The sequence below is a fragment of the Varanus komodoensis genome, unplaced genomic scaffold (genome assembly GCF_004798865.1).
Source record: "Varanus komodoensis strain SLA01 unplaced genomic scaffold, ASM479886v1 scaffold1, whole genome shotgun sequence".
Lineage (NCBI taxonomy): Eukaryota > Metazoa > Chordata > Lepidosauria > Squamata > Varanidae > Varanus > Varanus komodoensis.
The window spans coordinates 42178940-42199055 of record NW_025335268.1 but is presented as its reverse complement, the minus strand read 5'-3'; the positions used below and the strand labels follow the sequence as shown (position 1 = coordinate 42199055).

The 20116-nt window shown below is 38.9% G+C and overlaps 1 protein-coding gene across 4 annotated transcripts in view; it reads left to right on the top strand.

The window, feature by feature from the left end:
• Positions 1-20116, top strand: part of AIG1 (androgen induced 1) — a 105716-nt gene that overhangs the window by 34493 nt on the left and 51107 nt on the right. For all 4 annotated transcript variants that reach the window (XR_006414014.1, XM_044423422.1, XM_044423412.1 and 1 more), the window contains exons 2-3: positions 916-1071; positions 8464-8565. Coding sequence is in view for 3 of the 4 variants with exons in the window: in XM_044423422.1 (XP_044279357.1) it covers positions 916-1071; positions 8464-8565 (258 nt within the window). In the remaining variant the exon portion in view is untranslated. The remainder of the gene's footprint in view (positions 1-915; positions 1072-8463; positions 8566-20116) is intronic.

Genomic DNA, 20116 nt, shown 5'->3' with positions numbered 1-20116 from the left:
TGTACTGCACTGTAGCGCCAGCTCTGAAAATGGCCAGAATGTGCGACTGCAACTATCAATTCATCAGGGATCACTGGACATAAGATTCCAAAACGTTTCACCTGATCTTTCAAAACTGCTAAGTCCATCTGACCCCCACTGCCCTCCTTGCTTCCAGTTCACCGGTTCTGATATCCTTGAGACACTAACAACAAGCACACCAAAATGAACAGGTATTATTATCTGCCCTTTATCCTGACCTTGATTTTTAATATACATTCCCTGTTTACTTCCTCCTCTTAACTCTGCCTTCATCATGCTCCTAAATTCCTTTGTCACCATTTCTTTCTGAGTCCTCATTTCCATCTGAGTGTCTTTCCTGGTTTACCTGATTGTTGCTGTATGTTATTATGGTGTGGCCCCCCCTCCTTACTCTGCTTCCCACGTGGTGAGGTTCCTTACCTATCTGGCATTTTTTAATGTACACCTTGGAAAGTGACTTACTGTAACCAACAGAACACTTCTAAGTAGAGTTCTTGTGCTCCACCAGTTCTCAAGGCCTACCGGCTCAGTTCAGTCATACTGAAAGTTGGATGCAGTTTTTTGGGAGGATTTTCGCTGGTATCTTTCTCTGTCAGTAATGTTCCCTCCCAATGGAATCAGTGGGAGAGAAAACAGCTACATGAGTTTCAGACTTACCTAGGCTGGGGGCCTAATCCAGATCCTGTTGAGGGATAAGGGGGATATAGCTCCGTCAGATCCAGTGATAGTCCTGGAATGACCTTCATTTATGGGAAGGATGGCACACATAGGTATAACTGTTGGGCTTTTGCTATTTTAATCCCTAGCCAGAATGGAAACTTCTCCACCATCACAGTGAAGCTATTGGGATATATGTACCATATAGTGTTCAAGATATTTATATTTTTAATGCAGGTTATTCAAGCAGTCTTTTTTGGGATCTGTGTATTGACTGATCTTTCCAGCCTTCTGACTAAAGGAAATGACAGCCAAGAACAAGAAAGACAGCTACGAAAACTCATTTCCCTCCGTGACTGGATGATGGCTGTCTTAGCTTTTCCTATTGGAGTTGTAAGTATTATGCTAAGTAATTAATTTCCCTCCAGTTTGTCACATATAATCCCTCCATTGTTTTCAGTCTATTAAGATAAGATTTTGTTGGACATAACAAAATGGGCTTAATGGTTATTTAAGAAATGTTCCTAACCATGTACTATTTTTCTGTGCAATTTACATATTCTGGAAGAGTGTGCCATTTATTTATTACATTTACAAGTACTTTATATTTGTAATATAATTGCTTTTTTATTGTAGAACTTGAGTACTCTGTGTATGTTTGTGTGTGTGTCTGTCTAGAAAGTGGGATTGCCATTTCCAATATAAACACATAATTTCTCTGTGTGTGCTGTTTATGTTCCATTAAACATGCCTCCAGAGAGTACTTAGGCCAGCAAACAACATAATATAAAATCAACAATTAAAAACAATTAAATCAATGTAAAATAACCTTAAATCAATTTAAGAGCACACATTTGTCACAGAAAGCATTGTAGCAAAACAGCATAAAAATCTGCTAACATGTCAGGTTATCAATTTCAGTGTAATCTCTCAAAGACTTTCGCTAACAACTTGTTTTGGAATAGCGTCCACTAAGATTATCTCATTTTATGTTGCTTCCTTTGGGAAAAGCCATTTCCTAAGGTAATCTCAGCCATAACCATATAAGGCTTTAAAGACTTGCACCAACATTTGGAGTTGGGTTCAGAACTGAATTAAGATCCAGCAGAGTTTTTTGAGACAGGTATAATTTATTCCCATCAGCAATTCGTTTATCGATACAGGTCTCTATTTGAAGAACTTTCAGGAATGTCCTGTATTTGAAGGTGTCCTCTATGTGGCCTCTCCTGTTTAATTTCTTTTTAAGGATAACCCATGAGAACTGTCAGTTTCCCATCACCAGTTAACCCTTGGACAGTGAAGCACCTGGGTCAACTGGTCCACTGTCTCCTCCCCTCCCCCTCTGGCAGCCTGGTGCATAGAGAACCTTCGGAGGCGCATAAAAGATTGCCTGCTGCCTCAGGTAACGGGTGTGCTTTCAGAACCCCCAAACTCCCATATGGATTGTATGGGAAGCAAAGACACAGCTAAACAAACACTCATCCACTAAACATTTATGCATTTAAAATATTTCTTAAAATGTATTACATGCTGATAGAAGAATTAGTACAGTCTGTGGGGATAGAGAACGAGAAGAAGCAGCTAATCAATAGCAGATTTTAGCAGAATGGAAACATAAGGATGGTAAAGATTATCTAGTTCCCTGAAGAGAGACACAGAAACTCAGTAATAAATCCCACCCATAGAAAATTACTAAATGATTTTGGCAGACTCTGTTTAACACTTCTGTGTTTCAGCTAAGGAAGTATATTTCATTCATCTCAGGTCTTATAGACGATTTGTAATCTAGCAGTGTATCTGCACACAAAGTAAACAATTCCCTCACTTTTCTTTTCACTGAACCAGGGTCCTCTCTGTGGAAATAATTGTTTTAATTTGGATTGGCCTGAGTGTGCATAATGGCAATTTCCAGAGGGACTTTTCTCTGTTGCAGGCAACAGAAGCAAGAGGGAATTCCAAAGTAGAAATATTGGTAACAATAATTTAAGCTCTGAGAATTCTTCAAACCAGCATGCTTTTCTTTTGGATATCAAACTATACATTTATCTGTTACTTCCATTCTTAAAAAACTGTATTGTATAAATTTGAAAAAAATCCATACTTTCTTAAAATAGAACAAAACATGCAACAGTAGCTACCACTTTGATTTCAAACAAAACACAGAAACTTCCAATGGGCTGGTAGTTTATTAACAATGGATAATAGAATTTGGTGGTTACCGGGATCAATTTTTTTTTTCTTTAAAACCCTTTTCTCTGTGTCTGCTCTTTTAGTTCAGCTGTATTTTATTTCTTCTGGTCAGTAAGGAAAGGTATTAGTATGAGCTGAAACACGAATGTGGGGGGGGGGGAACAACACAAACCTTCAATCAATCACACTTATAATCCAATACATGATCATTTAAACCAGCCTTCCCCAATTTGGGAGCTCTGCAGATGTCTTAAAGTGCCACTTGCATCTTCTTCAGTCACTTAGGGAAGGCTGATTAAAACTATTACAGCCTAAACAGGAGGGAAGCACTTTTAAAACCTGTAATTCTTTTCTTTCTGTTCAGGCTTTTTAAAAAAGTCAAAATTCCTTAGTATGTTCCTCTTTGAATTGTCTTGGTTAAAGCAGAAACATTTGCATTAGTAACAAGTGAGTTTAGGCTGATCTTGCAGAACACCCCATTATGGGTTACCTAACCTGCAAGGGGTCATGACATATATAACTTCTGTCCAGGGGTTTGTGTGGCTTTTCATGAAGTGCAAACCCAGCTGACAGGAGTGATTTGAGGAATAAATATATAATGATCACATGTATATTATTAACAATCTTGCCTGAGTTACTTTTCATTCACCTCATTGGTTTTGGAATGTTCTGTAATCTACAGCTTTTTCCCATGCTTGCAAAGAAGAGTCCTGCTTTCTGTTAAGAGCAGGCTTTTAAAAACACTACCTACTTATGGTTCAATCTAGAATAGCTGCAAACTCCATTAATCCTGGAATTAATTGACTTCTAATCAAACAGGTTTCCTCCCCACCCCCACAAGAATGAAAGGGCTGGGAAGTCATGGGCATTTAACTAAACCTATATTCCAGGTAGTTCAGAAAGGATGATTATAATTGTTCTTTTTTACTCATTCATTTTTGCTTTAATTTGTGGCATTGTTACCAAAATGACTTCTGCTTCTTAAATGTCTGGTTGTTCCTAATTCTAAATTCTTAGTAAGATGACAGTTTGTCATATTGCTTTTCAAAGCTTTAAAGTGGAACAGGCAAATGGAAAGATTTTCTCACAATGGAAGAAAAAAATGCTTTTGTGGGTATTATTCATAATATTGTCCATGCTGCTATGAAATTTGATTGGATATTCCAAGGTAGTTGGTTGTGCCAATACAAATCTTTCCCAAGCCTTGATTAGAAACTGAATGAACCATTTGTGGTCTGTGTGAGTAGTAAAGGTGGCTCCCGATTATAGATCTAAATATAATATTTAGCTGTCTTTGAATTATGTGTTTAGAAGAGATGCAGTAATTCAAATTTAAATTTTGCATTTTAATTTTGCATGACTCTGCAGTAATGTTATAACCTCATGCCTTATGCACATTCAGAAGGCTACGCTTTCACACATTTCAGCAAGTGATTGGGCATGTTTATATAAGTCATTGTCTTATGAAAAAGAACTTTGCTGCAATATGCAATACAAATCAAGCCATGAATCTGATGGATGTCCAATGTGAAAAACAGCAATACATCAATAACATGCTTCTAGTAAAGGCAAGAGCTCATAAGGCAGCTTATAGTAAATATGTTAAAAACAAAACAATTCAAAAAAGACTGAATTTACCAACTAAAATCATATATAGGGCAGGAGCAATAAAATCAATAAAAACTTTGGCAAAATTTAAAATAAGTCTGTAGGGACCACTTAAGAGCTATGAGAGAGGGCCCCAAGCAAAGTTCTCATGCAACTTGTGCGTGTGTGTTGTTTTTTTACTGGCAGTTTTACTGAGTTCAATGGTTGCATGGGTCAGGGACTGCTTTGACTCCCAATTTGCTTCACTGTGACTGTATCAGTTAGATGCTAGAACTTTATCTGTTACTCTGAATGCCTTTTTTTTTTTTTTTTTTTTTTTAGAAAAGTGTGAGTGTGCCATATTCGGTCTCTTCAATTTTATGTACATCTCATTTTTTTATAACACACTAATATCCTATCAAGATAAAACCCAAAATGAACATGGATCTGAAATACTATGTGTATTTATTTTTAAAAGAAAAGTAAAGTGTGTGGCAACCACAGGGATAAAGACAGAATTTTCTGGAGTGGAAATTGGCTAAAATTTGAATGGTTCTCTTGGGCACACTTTCTATACCCCAGGCCTACCTGTGCTTGGGCCTTTGTTAAACAGTTCTTGCCACCTGGATCACCAGATGGTTGCAGCCAATTTTGCTGAACCATTTCCATTCATTGGCTGACTTTGGTTCGGAGACAGATGGAACTTTCTATCTTTTGTCACTTTTACCTCACTGGCAAAGTCAGCAAGTTTTCTTTGCTTCACAAGATACTTCATTTGCTTGCCAGCTCTGTTGGATTCACTCTGTGATCATTCAGCTCAACTCAGTATCATCCATTAATAGCAGACCTACTTTTTGAAATACAGCACTGGAAGTTACTTTCTTAATGTGCACATTTCATATGCCAGTTGTATTTAACAAACTCATCCCAACCACTTTCAATTGGACATATCTTGGAAAGACATGAAACTTGAATCATTTTCTCTGTTCTCCAGCTTTTTGTTCAGTTGATTGCCAACATCATCCAAAGGAAAGAGAAATATATATGTAGAGCCAATGTTAATATCAGGAGAAGAAAGAGATACTGCTTGCAGCTATTTGCAGTGTCTTGCATCTGATCTATAACTTGGCTCAAAGCTAAAGTTATAGTCAACCTAACAGATGGAGAAGTATACTGAAAACTAAGGCTCTACAGTCTGAATATCTGTTGCAAAAACAGCTAACTAGTATAGATGATCTAAATCCTTCAGGCTCAAAGGAGTCCTGGTCTCAAAAGCAACACTTTTGAACTTTGGACTCAAAATTCCTCATGTGTATAAACTTAACAAAAATATGACATTGTCTAGAATGGCTTTCAGATAGGAAACATTTGTTGCTGGTTTTCACGTTCAAGTGAATGTCAATTCCAAGTTATTTATTACACACTCACACAGCTTCCAAATTACTCTTTCCAAACTAAGGCTGCAATCCTGTGTGTATTTGGAAGCACTTGGAACATGGGAGGCATAGAGAATGCCTCATATATTCTATATCAAATTATCCATCTGTTGAATAATGCAGGACCTCAGACCTGGGGGCCAAAGGTTGCCCTGCCTGGGATCCCAATAAAACCACCGGGCTTTATGTAGAGACCTTCCACCTGCATCTAGGGGCTGTTTCCCCTGAGTAATGATTATGCTGTAGTATTCTGGCTGCTTTGCAGTCCCCCCCCACACCATTGCAAACAGTTGAATCTTATTCCTAATGATTAGTCACTAGTAATAAGAGCATCCAACAATAATATACTGGTATTTTTGACCCAGCTTCCTTGGTCTTACCCAACACTGAAAAGTGCCATCTGAAAGCTTTTCTTAAACTGAATGTGATGGATGGGCTGAAGGACATTCAGTAACCCCCCCCCCCCAGTCTACTGATTAGACTTGAATCTCATTGATGATGGCTTCCTAGGGCCTTAGGCCCAATTAGGCCTGTGACTTTCCACATACAAGGCATGCACCCTGTTGCGCTGCAGTCCCTCCAATGTAAAGTACACAAAACTCAATAAGGATTATTTTATGGTAAATCTATATAAGATTCAGATGCAAAAGGGGTTGTTGGCATCACCAGGAAATATGCATGTGCATGGCACATTTGATCTTTTGTAAACTACATGTTGATTGTCCTTTGTTAAAGGTAAAAATTATTTCAAGCATTAGCAAGCTCCAGTGTTCCCTGGATAGCCTCTTTCCCCTTTAATAAAGCTACCCTCCCTCTTGCTCTGAGCCAAGTCATTTTTCTTTTTCTTATTATCTTATAGATTCAGATTATCTCTGTTCTATTGAATTCATTCTTTTCTTAACAAAGTAAATCAGTTGGCAAGCATTTGACTTTAGCATAATGGAAGCTATTCCTTGGTAACAATTCCTGCTGCCTCTGTAATTATGTGCAGTGTAATAGAACTGTGCTTCTTTAGGATCAGTGCAACACTTATTAACCCTTCTACTTTGAAACATACCCCTTTGCAAAGTGGTGGATCTCACCATCAGCATATTATGCACATAAATTCCAGAGGATGAAAGGAAGAAACTTCAATAATAATCACATATGTATTGAGAATAATTAATTGAATAAAACCAGAATCCTGTGTTAGGAAAGCAGTAGGTGACCCTTACCTTAAAGGAAACCCATAATCTATACACACAAAGTGGCTGAATTAAACTTTTAAGATGTGTGCTTTACCTTGCAATCCATTATAGGATTGGGAGATGTTCAGAGTACTTAGACTTCCTTCTTACACCCTCATGAGGCAGCAGGGTTCAGGCACCTATTAGAGGAAAGCAGCATAGTTTCCCCCTCCTGCCTTGTAGCACCTTTACACTTAGTGTGTTGCAGTCATGTGTACTGCATTTTAGCAGGCCAATTGCAATGCCTTTCACGAGGCTTCTTTGAAGTTCACACCTCCAGTGGTGGGTGGTTGCACCTGCTACAAAAAGGACCAAAGCTTCATGTGAGGGTTTAAGTAAGACTCAGCTGTTGGTACTCTTCAGGGATGCACAGAGAGACCTCAGCTTAGACTCTAAGCCTTAGAGGACTAAGTCTGCTAAGAGACAATGAGTTCAGCATGGATATGATACATCTAGCATAGAGGGATCACTGCGGAGCAGAGGCGGGCACCACTCCCCCACCTTGCTCCTTCTGTGCAGGGTACAGGATTGTGGCAGTGAATATTCATAAATTCAGCTGAATGGAAATGCTAAGTTAACCTGGTCCTTTGGCAGTTAGTGGAAGCTGAAGTTTACTAACTTTAGATTCTGTACAGGAAGGTTATGAACAAGTTCTGGTCCTGAGGAAACAGGAATTCATCTTTAAGAATTTGTATGTAAGTCAGATCATGTATAGTTGGACTTCCACATTCATAGGAAATGGGGCACTGGACCCGGTTTAAGTGGAAAAACCACAAATATCTCTGGGCCCTCCCTGCCCAAACTCATCAGTGCCTTCTCTTTGCAGCAGGGAAATGCTAGAATAGTTTCACTTTCTGGATGGGCATGGGCCATTCTTTGGAGGCTTTCCTCTCTCCCCTTTTACTTCATGTTTCTCTATAGTGATGACTGCCTACATATATCTATTTTAAGCCATAACCTATTACACATTTTACTGGAACACATGACATAGCAACCCACCATTTACCCATTTACCTGTGGTGATTGTCACATTATGCCAAGTGTCTGTGGGTGCCTGGCTTACCATGAACCCAGGCAGCTGATTTGTTAGGCATTAGACAATGTAGCACAAATTGCTATGTGCCAAATGTGCTTAGGCCAAGAGCAATTTGTGGGGCAAAATTCTGTGACTCCCAGACTGTTGGAAGAATAATCAGGCAGTATATCATTGAGAAGAGTCATCCAAACTCTAAACTATACCCTGCATGGAAAGGAAAACTCTTGATGAATAACAGTTATGCATTTTACCATTTAAATGTAAAATTCCTAAAATAGACATCTGTGTTTCTGTTTCCTTCTTTATCTAGTTTGTTGTAACAATGTTTTGGAGCATCTATATCTATGACAGAGAACTAGTTTACCCAAAAATCCTTGATAATTTTATACCACCTTGGCTGAATCATGGAATGGTAAGTAGAATAACCAAGATATTTTTCTTGCTTAAATGAGTATCATTTATAGAGCCATTTCATTGTCTAGAGCAGGAGCAGACAGTGTGGCCCACAAAGGCAGTAGTGGACCTGTGGCACCTGTCCTAGCACCCAGCGAGTTGTCCAGCTTTCCAACTTAAAAAAGACTTTTCTTACTGGCATCTGGAAAGTCTTCTAAATAAAACAAAGATCTCTGGCCCCTGTCATCTTCATTTCCCATTAATGCTTATGGGTAAGACTGGGGCTCACAGATATTCTTGAGGAATACAGGATGTGAGAAGGTGCATATGTTTTCGTCTGCAGTGTACCCAGTTACCAAGTAACTGTAGGTAGGGGAAGAGGGAACAAAGGATGTCTGCCACCTATTGTTTGGTCAGCTGGGGTGGGGGGACTAAAGTGAGCAGCTGGGGCTTGGGAGAGTGGATGGGGGCTAGGAAGGTGGCAGAAAGCCAGTGGAGAGGGGAGAGAGCTGGAGGAAGTCAGTGGGGACTGGGATAACCCTATCAGAGCAGCTGGGGGGCAGATTGAGGAGGATTTTGTTCTTGCATGTCTGAATAGATGGGGAAAGGGATAAAGAGAAAAATGGAGTTCTGAAGGGATTGTGGAGGATCCTGAAAAAGAACACGTGTGACTTTTCATGTGCCTGCAGTGAGCAAGGTAAGGAAGGTATGTGGCTGCAGGTGGGAATACATACATGCATGCTGGATACAAGGGGTGTTTGTGCTTCTGAGAGAGAGACAGACTAAGAGCGCTGAGCAGGTGAAAGAAAGAGGGCAGGAAGGTGGGAGTATAGGTGGTGATCCAAAGTGAGAAAGAAGAAGAGATGAGGAAATGAATTCTCTGGTGGGACTGTGAGGGTAGGGAATAAAAGAAAAAGAGTTTGGCCTCTTTAAAACTGAGGTTTCTGTTGCCCCTGAAAACTGAGAGTTCAAAAAAGATGCTTAGTGTGTTGGCCTTCAGACCCTTGCACTTTCTCCATTGCGATCAGCCGTGCCTCTCCCATGACAACCATTCTGTTGTGCTGCCCAGGACATTTCCTCAAATTGCCAAATATGCTCTAGGGGTCCAAAAAAAAGCTTGTCTAGCCCTGGTCTTGTATGTATGACATTAAAAAGTCAAAAATGTTTACAGAGAAGTAATTTATATAATTTAAGATAATTTTTTTCTACAACAGTGGAGGTATAGAGCCCATATTCACTTTAAACTCAGATCTAAGTGTTCAGGACAATTCTTTGTTATGAGTTTTTATATGTTAGTGCAATGTTAACTGTGCTAAAATCAGTATTACCCAAAAGATACAGTGACAGCTGGAAATGAACTTACAGAGCAGCCAAAATGCTGTTCATTTCCTACAAAAAGTAGTAGTAATAGATCTGACTTGATAGATTAACTTTGCACTATCCAGATGCTTATTATGGAGGGTGAAAGAATCCCCCAACTGCAATAGACTTCAGCTGGTCTAAGGTAAGATGAGAGGAATTTCATTGCCTCCTACCTCAGTTTTCATTGCTGCTGATGAATTGGTATATTTAAGAATGCTGTGCTAACTGAGCTGATGATACTGCCTGGGTGCTGTTTCCTACATTCATGACATTGAGTGATGGCTGCTTCCATGACACAAGCCCTATATATGAGTTCCCTTTTTGCATCATTTCTATGGCTGTGTTCTGGGGAACAGATGCCACCTTCTGGTTGTCTGCATTCAAAGAATATTAACATACTTGTTAAAGACATGTGAACAATGCAAGTTTTGTCCACTGGCTTTTCATATTATATATTTTTGCACAAAGACTTTAGTCCGGGGAAATGAACTGGGGCAGGGTTCAGCAAAATGTGACATTCTTCCTCCCAAGAGACCTTACTAAAACCTTTCTAATTTTTGATAATTGCCACAGCCTCTGTGACACAGCCTACCCCACTGAAGCAAGTTTCTCATCTGCAGGAGATGCTTTCTGGGGAATCCCCAGAGTGGAAAGGGCAAGGAGGTTCACCCCAGCATCTCCAGTAAAAAAGATCTGGAAGCTGCTGATGGGAGAAAACTCTTTCTATCTGAGGCTTTGGAAAACTATTGCCATTTGGAAGATCCTTGTCTGAAAACCAGCAGAACCTCAGTGTGCACTGAGGTGGACCACTAATCTGACTTATTATAATAAAGCAGCTGTTATGGACTGTGTGTGTGTGGGAGGGATTCCCTTCTTTATAAAGGCTGCCACCAATTAGGTTGAGCACACCCTAGTCTGTTTAGTATTCAGGCAATTTCTAAGCCCTTCCCTTGTCCCAGCACTAATTTTAAAAAGATGAGGAATTTATTTTCCCAAAATGGAGAAGTTGCAGGAAAAAAACCTTGTGAAATAGCCTAGGAATGTAAGAGGTAGTTTAGCAACCATGCAGTCTTGCATGTTTGGTGAGAAATTTCTGATTTAAAACAATGTAGCCAGATGTCCATACTATATATCTATATCTATATAGGAGGATTTATAGGTGTGGAAAAAATGAGAAAAGAAGAACCAGAGCAGGAAGGTAATAGTCACACACAGAATTTCAAGCATCTACACAGCAATTTCTGAGCATTTCAGATATTTCACTTATTTTTCAGTTCAAAAACTTTGCAACAAAGGTCACTATCAGTTATATGACAGGTATGGAGCTGAACTGACACACAGAGATACTGGCTTGCCTAAGATTACATAGAATTAAATCTAGTGTCTCTTCCACACCACAGTCCTCCATTCCACCAAAAATCTGTTCTGGACAGTTTCCCAATCTGCAACAGAGTTTGGGGGTATGGGAGGAAGGGAGGGAGGGAAAATTTACCCTCCTTGAGTCAGCTGATGGAACTGCTTCTATCAACAAACAGTGGATAAAATACTTGAAAAGCAATCCTGTGCATTATTAGACAGAAAAGTGTTCTACAACTCCCAGCATTCCCCAGTTAGAATGGCCTTTAAGTAACCTTGTCTAAATTCTAAGGCCTTCCTAATCCCCAGCTTAGTCTTGTAGCTATTCAGTCATGCTAGATCTATGGTGAATGTAATGGATGTGGCAGGTGCTATTGGGGTTCTTTTCTGCCTTCCATGCAACTTCTTGAGCCTAAAGGCATAGACCCAACAGTCAGTTTAATGCACACATGGTTCAGCTGTAAGCTTATACCACTTCCATTAACTCTGACAAACCCAAGTCAGTAATTTGTGCAACGTTTTTACTGGACGTTCCTGCCATTTTCATGGTTATTTGCTCTTCTAAGAGTTTTTTGTCATCATTGCTTTATTTGCAGATCAAGAACTGTAAGAAATGCATAGGATTTTGTTCTTTGTTACTGATATTGTTACTCTTCATTTTACACTGATGCAATATTAAGGTTTTTCTGATAGAAGTGGTTAAGAAAAGATGAGTTGGCAGTGTGCTGCGAAAAAACAATCTTTTGTGGATGCATGGACCTCTTTTGCAGAACTGGAAACTTGAAAATTACAGTAATGATCTGCCAGCCTTATTTTTGATACCTTATTTATAGTTTATATGATTATTCATTTTATGACTGTCCCCCCACTAAAGGAGCATGATAACCCTTGAAACTCTTGGTTGAAATTAAAACAAATGTAAATACAAGCACTTAAAAGGACACACGATCATGTTGTATACAGAAGGGTGTGTATTAAACATTTTGTACATGTTTTATACCAGCATTTTCAACTATTTATCTAAGGAAGAAACTAAGATTCCAGAGAGTGTGATACATCCAGCTTAGCAGTTAATATCTGCCCTGATGTTATGCTTAATGGTTATTGAGCCTTGCATAGCTGATAAATCAGGTCAAGCCTTGATATAATGCCAAAGAAAGTACCAAGTCTCTAGTGCATCTTCACTGAAAATGATTTAAACTAAATTGAATATAGCAAAGCTATATGATGTGCCGAATAGACAATTCTGTCATGAGTGAAGCCAAATTTTCTATTGATTTCTGTGTGGTAAGAACTTAAGCAGTAATACTTTAGGCTATTTATTTTAGGTATTTTTCCAGAAAGTGTATGAGGATCGTTATTATATTTACTGTATGGCAGTGTTAATTTCCCATGGACATAAGAAAGTACTGGAGTGACAGTTCTTTGGCTTTACACCAGAATTCCTGGTCACTTCTCATATTTTTAATACATTTACTTATTGCATACATGGGGGTTGGGGCACTACAGTCTCACCACAGGCAGTGGGTGTGCCTACTTGCTTATATTGTATCCTCTAGTTCTCATTCACCCATTTTGAGAAGCACCTTTGGAAGTCATTTGCAATCCCTTTTCCCATTTCTTACATCCCTACATTATGACAATTTGCTATTTATTCTGACTCTGTGCTCTTCCTGTTAACTACTTATCTATCTCTAAGAGGGCCTATCTTTTTACCTGCTGAGTGCCAGAAGCTTTGTCAGAAGCGTTTTGAAACTCCCAAGTCACTTTGCCTACTGGTACATTCCTATCCACATGCTTGTTGACCCACTCAAAGAACTCTGAAAGAGGAGTGCAACAGGGCATACCCTTTTTAGAAGCCATGCTGATTATTCTGCGGTGAGACTTGTCCTTATATATTTTCAATAATGTGCTAAAGAATTTACACCATGGAATACCCTCCCCAGAGACCTGACTGTACACCAGTTGAAAACCTGGCTTTTCTGAAAGGGTTTTGATACAGGCAAAAACTGTTTTACTGGTTTTATTTTGTTTATTACATTGCTGATTATTGTTATAGCTACATCATTTTATTGCTTTTGGTATTATTATTGCTTTCTTACATTGTGATTTTCTACCAATGGTGCTTGTTGGTTTAAATAGTATTTGTAAGCAACTTTGTATGTTATGTAAAAAAAACAGGATATGCTTTTACAGAAACAAGTTGGAGAACTATTTGTTTATTTATTTCATTTAAAACTTTTCTCTACATCTTGGGACAGTTTACAACTACACTGAAACTTAACCTTAAGAATAGCTAGATTAAATAATGGATGTGTTGATGTTGCAAGATTGGAATAACTTACCTTCAAACCATAGATTATGCTGGCTTATTTAACAAGCCATAGTTAGGATTGATCACAGTTTAGTGTTCCTAAACATTCACTTTAGTTACATTTAATAAAAAATTGAAGCAAATGCTTCTGATTTTGCAGCTGCACCAGAGAAGAGAAAGGGATGCATACGAACTCAAGGCTCACTCTGGCTTATTCTCATCAGTACAAACCAGTGGTTCAGTGCTTCATAACATAACCACTGCTTTTGAGTTGCAGATCAGGTGTTCACAACTGTTTGACTCTTTCTTTAACAGAGTTGGGGATTGCTGGATTTCACTTTTCTCCAACCCCATCCATCATAGCCAGTTGTTGTAAACATTTTATACTTTAAAATATTTCTTCTGTAGATTGGAGACCCAACTTGTTTCAAGCTCTTCCCCTAAGTCAGTCTCAGTCATGAATTAGTCCATGCTGTCTAAAAGTGGTTATGACTAATGGTTATAGGAGAAGTTAAAGTGCATAGAGCCAAATCTAAAGTTTGTGTGGTGGTGTAAACTTTGCAGCTCTGCAGAGATCTTTCTCTCTTGGTCTCACTCCACCCCTTCCTTTTTTCTCTTTTGTGCTCACAGGAAGTGGAAAAGGAAACAATCCGCAGAGACTTGATAAAAAGAGCATTTTTGAAATAGTGCTTAGCAAAAGTGCTTAGCACATTTTACTTCTACTACTCAGAAATTTTACACATCTTGGAGGTATTATGGAGGAGTGGTATCTTTCTTCATTCAATTTTTAAATGTCTCTTTAAAGAAAAAAGATAGCCTTCTATGTAATTAACTTTAGCACTCATTGCAAACAGCACTGTGTTGTCTCCAGACACCTTCCTTGGTGAACTTTCAGATAAAATTACAAAGGAATTATTACAAAGAAGAAATGTTCTCCTTTGCACTCCTTGAATCCTGCTTAGTAAGCTAAAACCTGCCTATTTAAAATTCACAAATGTGGCAAATATGACTTAATCAGACCACAAATATATTTTTAAAGCATTCCATGGTATCTCATTTATTTGTTTAATTTGCTGCCATAGCAACTGGATTCCACCACTTTTATAATTTTGTTGGTGGTAATGTTGCTAGTATTTTTCCCACAAACCTATGATCTGCTTGGTGTAAGCTTGGCAGGCAGCATTTCCTTCAATTGAAGACATATGCAAAAATGCAGTGTCCAGAAATCCCTTTTCCTGCACCTACCACTGTCCTTAGCAGAATAAAAAGAATATTTAATAAAGGAACAATATGGAAATTAACTTAGGCTTGTCTAGAGTGATGGAGAATTAGAAAATTTCCCCTTCTGATTTTTGTAAAGATCTTTTTGTACTTGGAAAGAAGCATGCCATTACAGTCAAATAAAGAAGTCATTTAAGCCCGTGCCGAAGCCGCAGTGCAGATCTACAGGTACATACAGGAGGAGGTGACACTGGTCTTTCTTGAGAAGTCAGTCAGAATGCAGTTATGACCCTCAGCACTTTCCGATTCCATCTCTTGGCATACTGAGTAGTTCCATGCATAGGGTAAAGAAATGGTTGTCTGCATATCTTGAAGTGGGCCAGGAAGTTAAGAGTGCAAGTGAATGCCTAATTTTGAGGATACCTATGACAGATGTCTGTGTAAGTAAGCTTCTGCTTCCAGCCTTGCAAGCCTTAGTATCATGCATTAAAAAGTGAATATTATGCACTAAAAATTGACTTGCCAACAGCATATGCAAACAGTGGAGATGTTGCATAATTTGTTTTGCTCCTGCTAGGCAGGGGGCACAAAATAGGTTAAATAAAAGTGATGAATGGGCCAGCTTCTGTCAATTTGCCTGATTCTTATGACTGAATCTGCTTTACTCTTCTGTGTTAACTTCTGCTTTCAGTATGTATTTACTCCAGGCTCCCCAGAATTGTGTCTTCCACAAATACTGGTCTACATCAACCACATGGCCACTGATAAGGGGGTGTCTTCCAAAACCTTTGCAGGTTGAAAAGGCTTATTCCCTACTTTATGTCTTCTGTAGGAACAACTGCAAGAAAACTGACATACTTTTAGAGTACAACTGACTTTGCATGACACCACCACCCAGCATGATAACTAGCCACAGTGTGTTATTTTGCTATTCAAAGTTAGACCCACAGGTTGACTTATTTTTGGGCAACAAGACACTATGATGACAACACTCAGTTTGTTCTAGAGGTTGTTAAACACTCAACGATCAACCCAGGAGATCAGTTCCATAGTGTGTTGCAGGGAGTGGCTAATGAGCTACTAGGGAAATACTGAAGAAACCTGTTGCTGGTCTTTGCAATCTCACCTGTGCTGCCACCAGTGGCAACCTCTCCACCGGTGCCAAAGTGGCACTTAGGAGTGATCTTCACTAGCTTCCCATCACCCCCTTTTGTAGCTCCAGAAATGTGCACAGTTCTATTTGTAATGTTTTGCCATTACCATTTGGTGTTTCAGTACACACTTTTGGCTTTTACTGGTTGATGTCCTTTTATGTATTAGCAGCCAAATGGTGCAAAGTGCAGTTGGTAACATAGATGGAATTTGGCAAGGTGAAACTGCATATAAGCTAATTAGCTGAGTTGTTGATTGAAAATCCCTGATAGAGAAAAGGAAGTGCTTTCACTGAAAGGGATGCCAACAGACCCTCTTCTTTGTAATGTAATCCTTTTGATTTCAAGTGTCAGACTGACAGTACTGAGTACCCTCCACATTTCTTGCACTATCCCAGAGCATGAGTTACTTCAAAACGGGAAGATACCCTTCCCGTGGCCCCTTTTCAGAGCACTCAGTAGTTCCCAGGCTGTTCTTTAACAAGTGTGGAGAAGTTAATTGAATGGGATGGACTGAGTAGGGACATGGGGGAGGGGACTCTCGCTAATCTTAGCACCCCATTTGTTCCATCCCCAATGCCATTTTTTTCTAAACAGTCTAGAAAATGTATGTATACCTTTTTAACTGGGAATTTTTCTGCAGATTTCATGGCTGAGACATTAATAGGGTGGAGGAAATATAATGCAAGTTTCTACTCCATTTACTTTGCAGCCATGAAACTGTGTATCTTTCTCCTCCATTTATCACCTGCGAAATTTTGCCACCCCTTTTTCAGTGCACCTACTTTTTTTTCCCTTTTCAATTGCAAGCTCAGCAGCTGTGTCCAGATTAACACATATGCAGTCTTGCCTTCTCCGGTTCTATATACACTGCAAACAGCACTTCATTCCTTTTGACAGTTGAATATATTGCTTAGATAAGACTGCTGAAGTTTATGCTTGCACACCTCAAAAAAGTATTGATCAAAACAAAAAGGGAAATGCAACCATCACAATGTAGGGCTGAAAGACTAACTGTACATTTTTGAGGCTCTGATAATTAAATACAATAAACTGTGGTGAACAAAAAGAGGCTAGTGAATAGAACAGGGAGACAAGATGGGTTCTGCTGTAAAGGACACTGGGATACGATCTGAAAGATTGAGGGGAAGAGTGGAGAACAAGCCATAGCGGGGCCAGTCATCTGCCAGGCACAGCATGCATTTTTCTGCAAAGAACTAACTCACCATGACTTTTCTGCAAGTTGGGTTAGTGCAACTTGCCCGCTATGTCAAGCCAAGCAAAGAGATACTTTTCACCTTTAAACTGATTTCAAAAGCCTACTTTTGGTTGCTTCATGCATAGGATTAATTAATTCTCTACATGCTTTTGATAAAGGTAGAAAGGTAGATCTATCAATCCTGCATTAACTGATATAAAGGAAGAATACATATAAAGGAGTAACATATATATGTTGTAATTGCTTTAGTAATCAGAGACCAGCAGAAAGAATACTGTCCAGTATAGACCATTCCTAAACCATTTCTCCAGTGAAACAGCAGTGTGGTACTCAAATTCTTAAGAGGGTGGTTCAAAAAAAAAAAAATCAAAAGGTCACATGATGTTAATTAACTTAATTTGAATTAGCACAGTGAACTGAATAGGGCTGGTTCATATTGGCTGGTTCATAGCTTTCTAATGCAAATGCTTTTTAATACAGATATGGGATCCAGCACTGTAAGTTAGTCTGTCTTTCCTGTAATGTTGATACATAAAAAGGGGCCTAACAATGATATGGAGCTTTTTAATTGCATCATTATTTGTACTTCCTGTACAAACAAATATAATTAGTATAATTTGCCGGTTTGTCAGGTTCTGGCTATTTTAGGTTCTCTTGAACTTTAATGCATTTACTACAAATCCAAATCTACTTAATCTTATCCAAACAAATTCTTGTGGGCTCTTCTGGACTGTTAAGGGGCAATTATGAGAGATGAGATAGCAGGGTGAGGCCTGGTTGAAATCTGGATGGGTGACTTAAATGTTGTGAACCATGCAGAGAGCTTAGGTTATAGGCGGTATAGAAATGTAATGTAAGAATAAGGATAATAATGAGATAAAATAGCTATAATACTTCTGAGGAAAAAGAAGCTGTAGTTTTGCTACTTCAGTCATAGCAAATTTTTTAGTAGGGGAAAAACAAAGGTTTTCCTAATCACCATACTGCAATGTTTTATTGGTAGTAATCAGAAATAACAATCCAGTAAGGCAATATCCTTGGTTAGAGGATGGAGGGATACAGTAATGGCTGACAAAGCTAACTGGCTTCCCTGCAAATGCACCTTTTCAAAACAGAGTCCCTCAGCTTCCTGTAAGGATGAGTAGAGGTTTTGAATCTTGGAGATGTTCAGTTTTACTTGCAGGAAAACCACTAGGCTTCTCCTATTTGTTGTCTGGAGATATTGAGAAGCCGGTGACTTCTCATATGTGGCAGTTACAGCACCCTAGTAGAACAGAAAGCCTTTTGAAATGATGGATAGTATATCAGGAACATAAGAAGTGGCTTCATACCAAGTCAAGGTATGGTCCACCTAAGTCAGTATAATCTGCACTATCCTACCCAAGCCAGGTACCTTGCAGATTTTTCAGATGTTAACTCCTGTCATTCCTGTCCTTTTACCCTGGCTGAGACTGATGAGAGTTGAAGTCCCAAACATCTAGAGGGCACTGAATTCAAACAGGTTAGTCTACACAGACTGACACGAGCTTTCTTGAGTTTTAGACAGGAGGTTTTCCCAGGCCTACCTGAAGATGCCAAGGACTGATTTCAGGATCTTCTGAATGAATAGAAGCAGGGTGAGAAAGACCTGTGCTTGCATTAAGACATGCCTATGTCAAATCAGTTTAGTTTCAGGAAAAGATCAAACAAGAGAAAACCAGGTACTAAAATGAGGTGGTGATAATAGCAGTCAGCTGGAGAGGGCCAGAAAACCCCAGGATGCTAATTATAAGTGCTGTACATCACTGGGTAAACGCAGGAAAGAACTGTTTAAAAGTATATAGCGAGTACTGAATGTCTGACCTTTCATTTAGCCCAACCAGGCATCTAATGTTTGCTTTTTCATTAGATCGCCTGTTAAAGTTATCATGAAGGGTAATCATTTATTCCAAAAAAGTTTTCCTTTTTCTGCAGCTGTACATTCTGAACTTAAAGTGAATATAAGTACTATATTCCTAATCTATAAAACTATTTCATATTACGTATTCTTATGTGTTCAGTACATCTTCTAGTCTCTGAGGCTTTGAGTCAGTTTGTCCCCCATTATCTGATTGTTAAAATTCTGTGCAAGTATACAATGTTTAAACATTTAAATGCCAAGGATGCAGATGTATTTGAAACTAACTCAGTTTCTTGAACAGAAACATTTTCTGCATCTCACTGCCACATGGCAACCACTTTTTAAAATGAACCAAATCCAATCCAATATGGCATAGGCCATAGGGGAATCTGTTCAAAGAAAACAGGTAAAAAATCAAAGTGCTTTAGGTATGCTAAAGTCTTTAGAACAAAACTAAAGCAATTAGGCACTACTGTACTATTATTTATGATGCACCAATGATACATGCCATGTATAGATATTCTGGTTCCAGAGCATGTAAGATCAAGACTTCACAAACAGCAGCAGATCAAAATGGGGGTAAATCAGCATCATTCCCATTTTATAAATCTAAGAACTGGCCTTGAGTTCTTACATTTTGGAGGGAATATAGAGTTTGTGGGTGAGTTCATATGTTACAGTAAGCTACCCTGAAAATAAATTATGGTCGGTGGTTGCTGCTTGCTGGTGCACATTATTCCTGACATGATCAGGAGCTCTGCAACTTGCCATGACTTGTTTCCCCCTTAGTTGTCCCATCTATTCCCAGTACATGTCCCATGGGCCTTAGTATCACTATCTCCCCTTCTGCTCTGCTACTCCACTGATGAGCAGTGTTTCAGGAAACAATTGCACTAATTAGTGGAGTAGAGGTTTCTTTGTAGAATAGTTTTTCCACCTTTGGGAAGATTTGCACAGATTTAACTTGGGTTTTAGGTTGGCTTGTTTGTTTATTTTTTCCATTTTCAAGGAGATGTGTGGAAATGTAGATTTATTTACTTGCTGGGAGATTTGCAGAAATCTGATAAA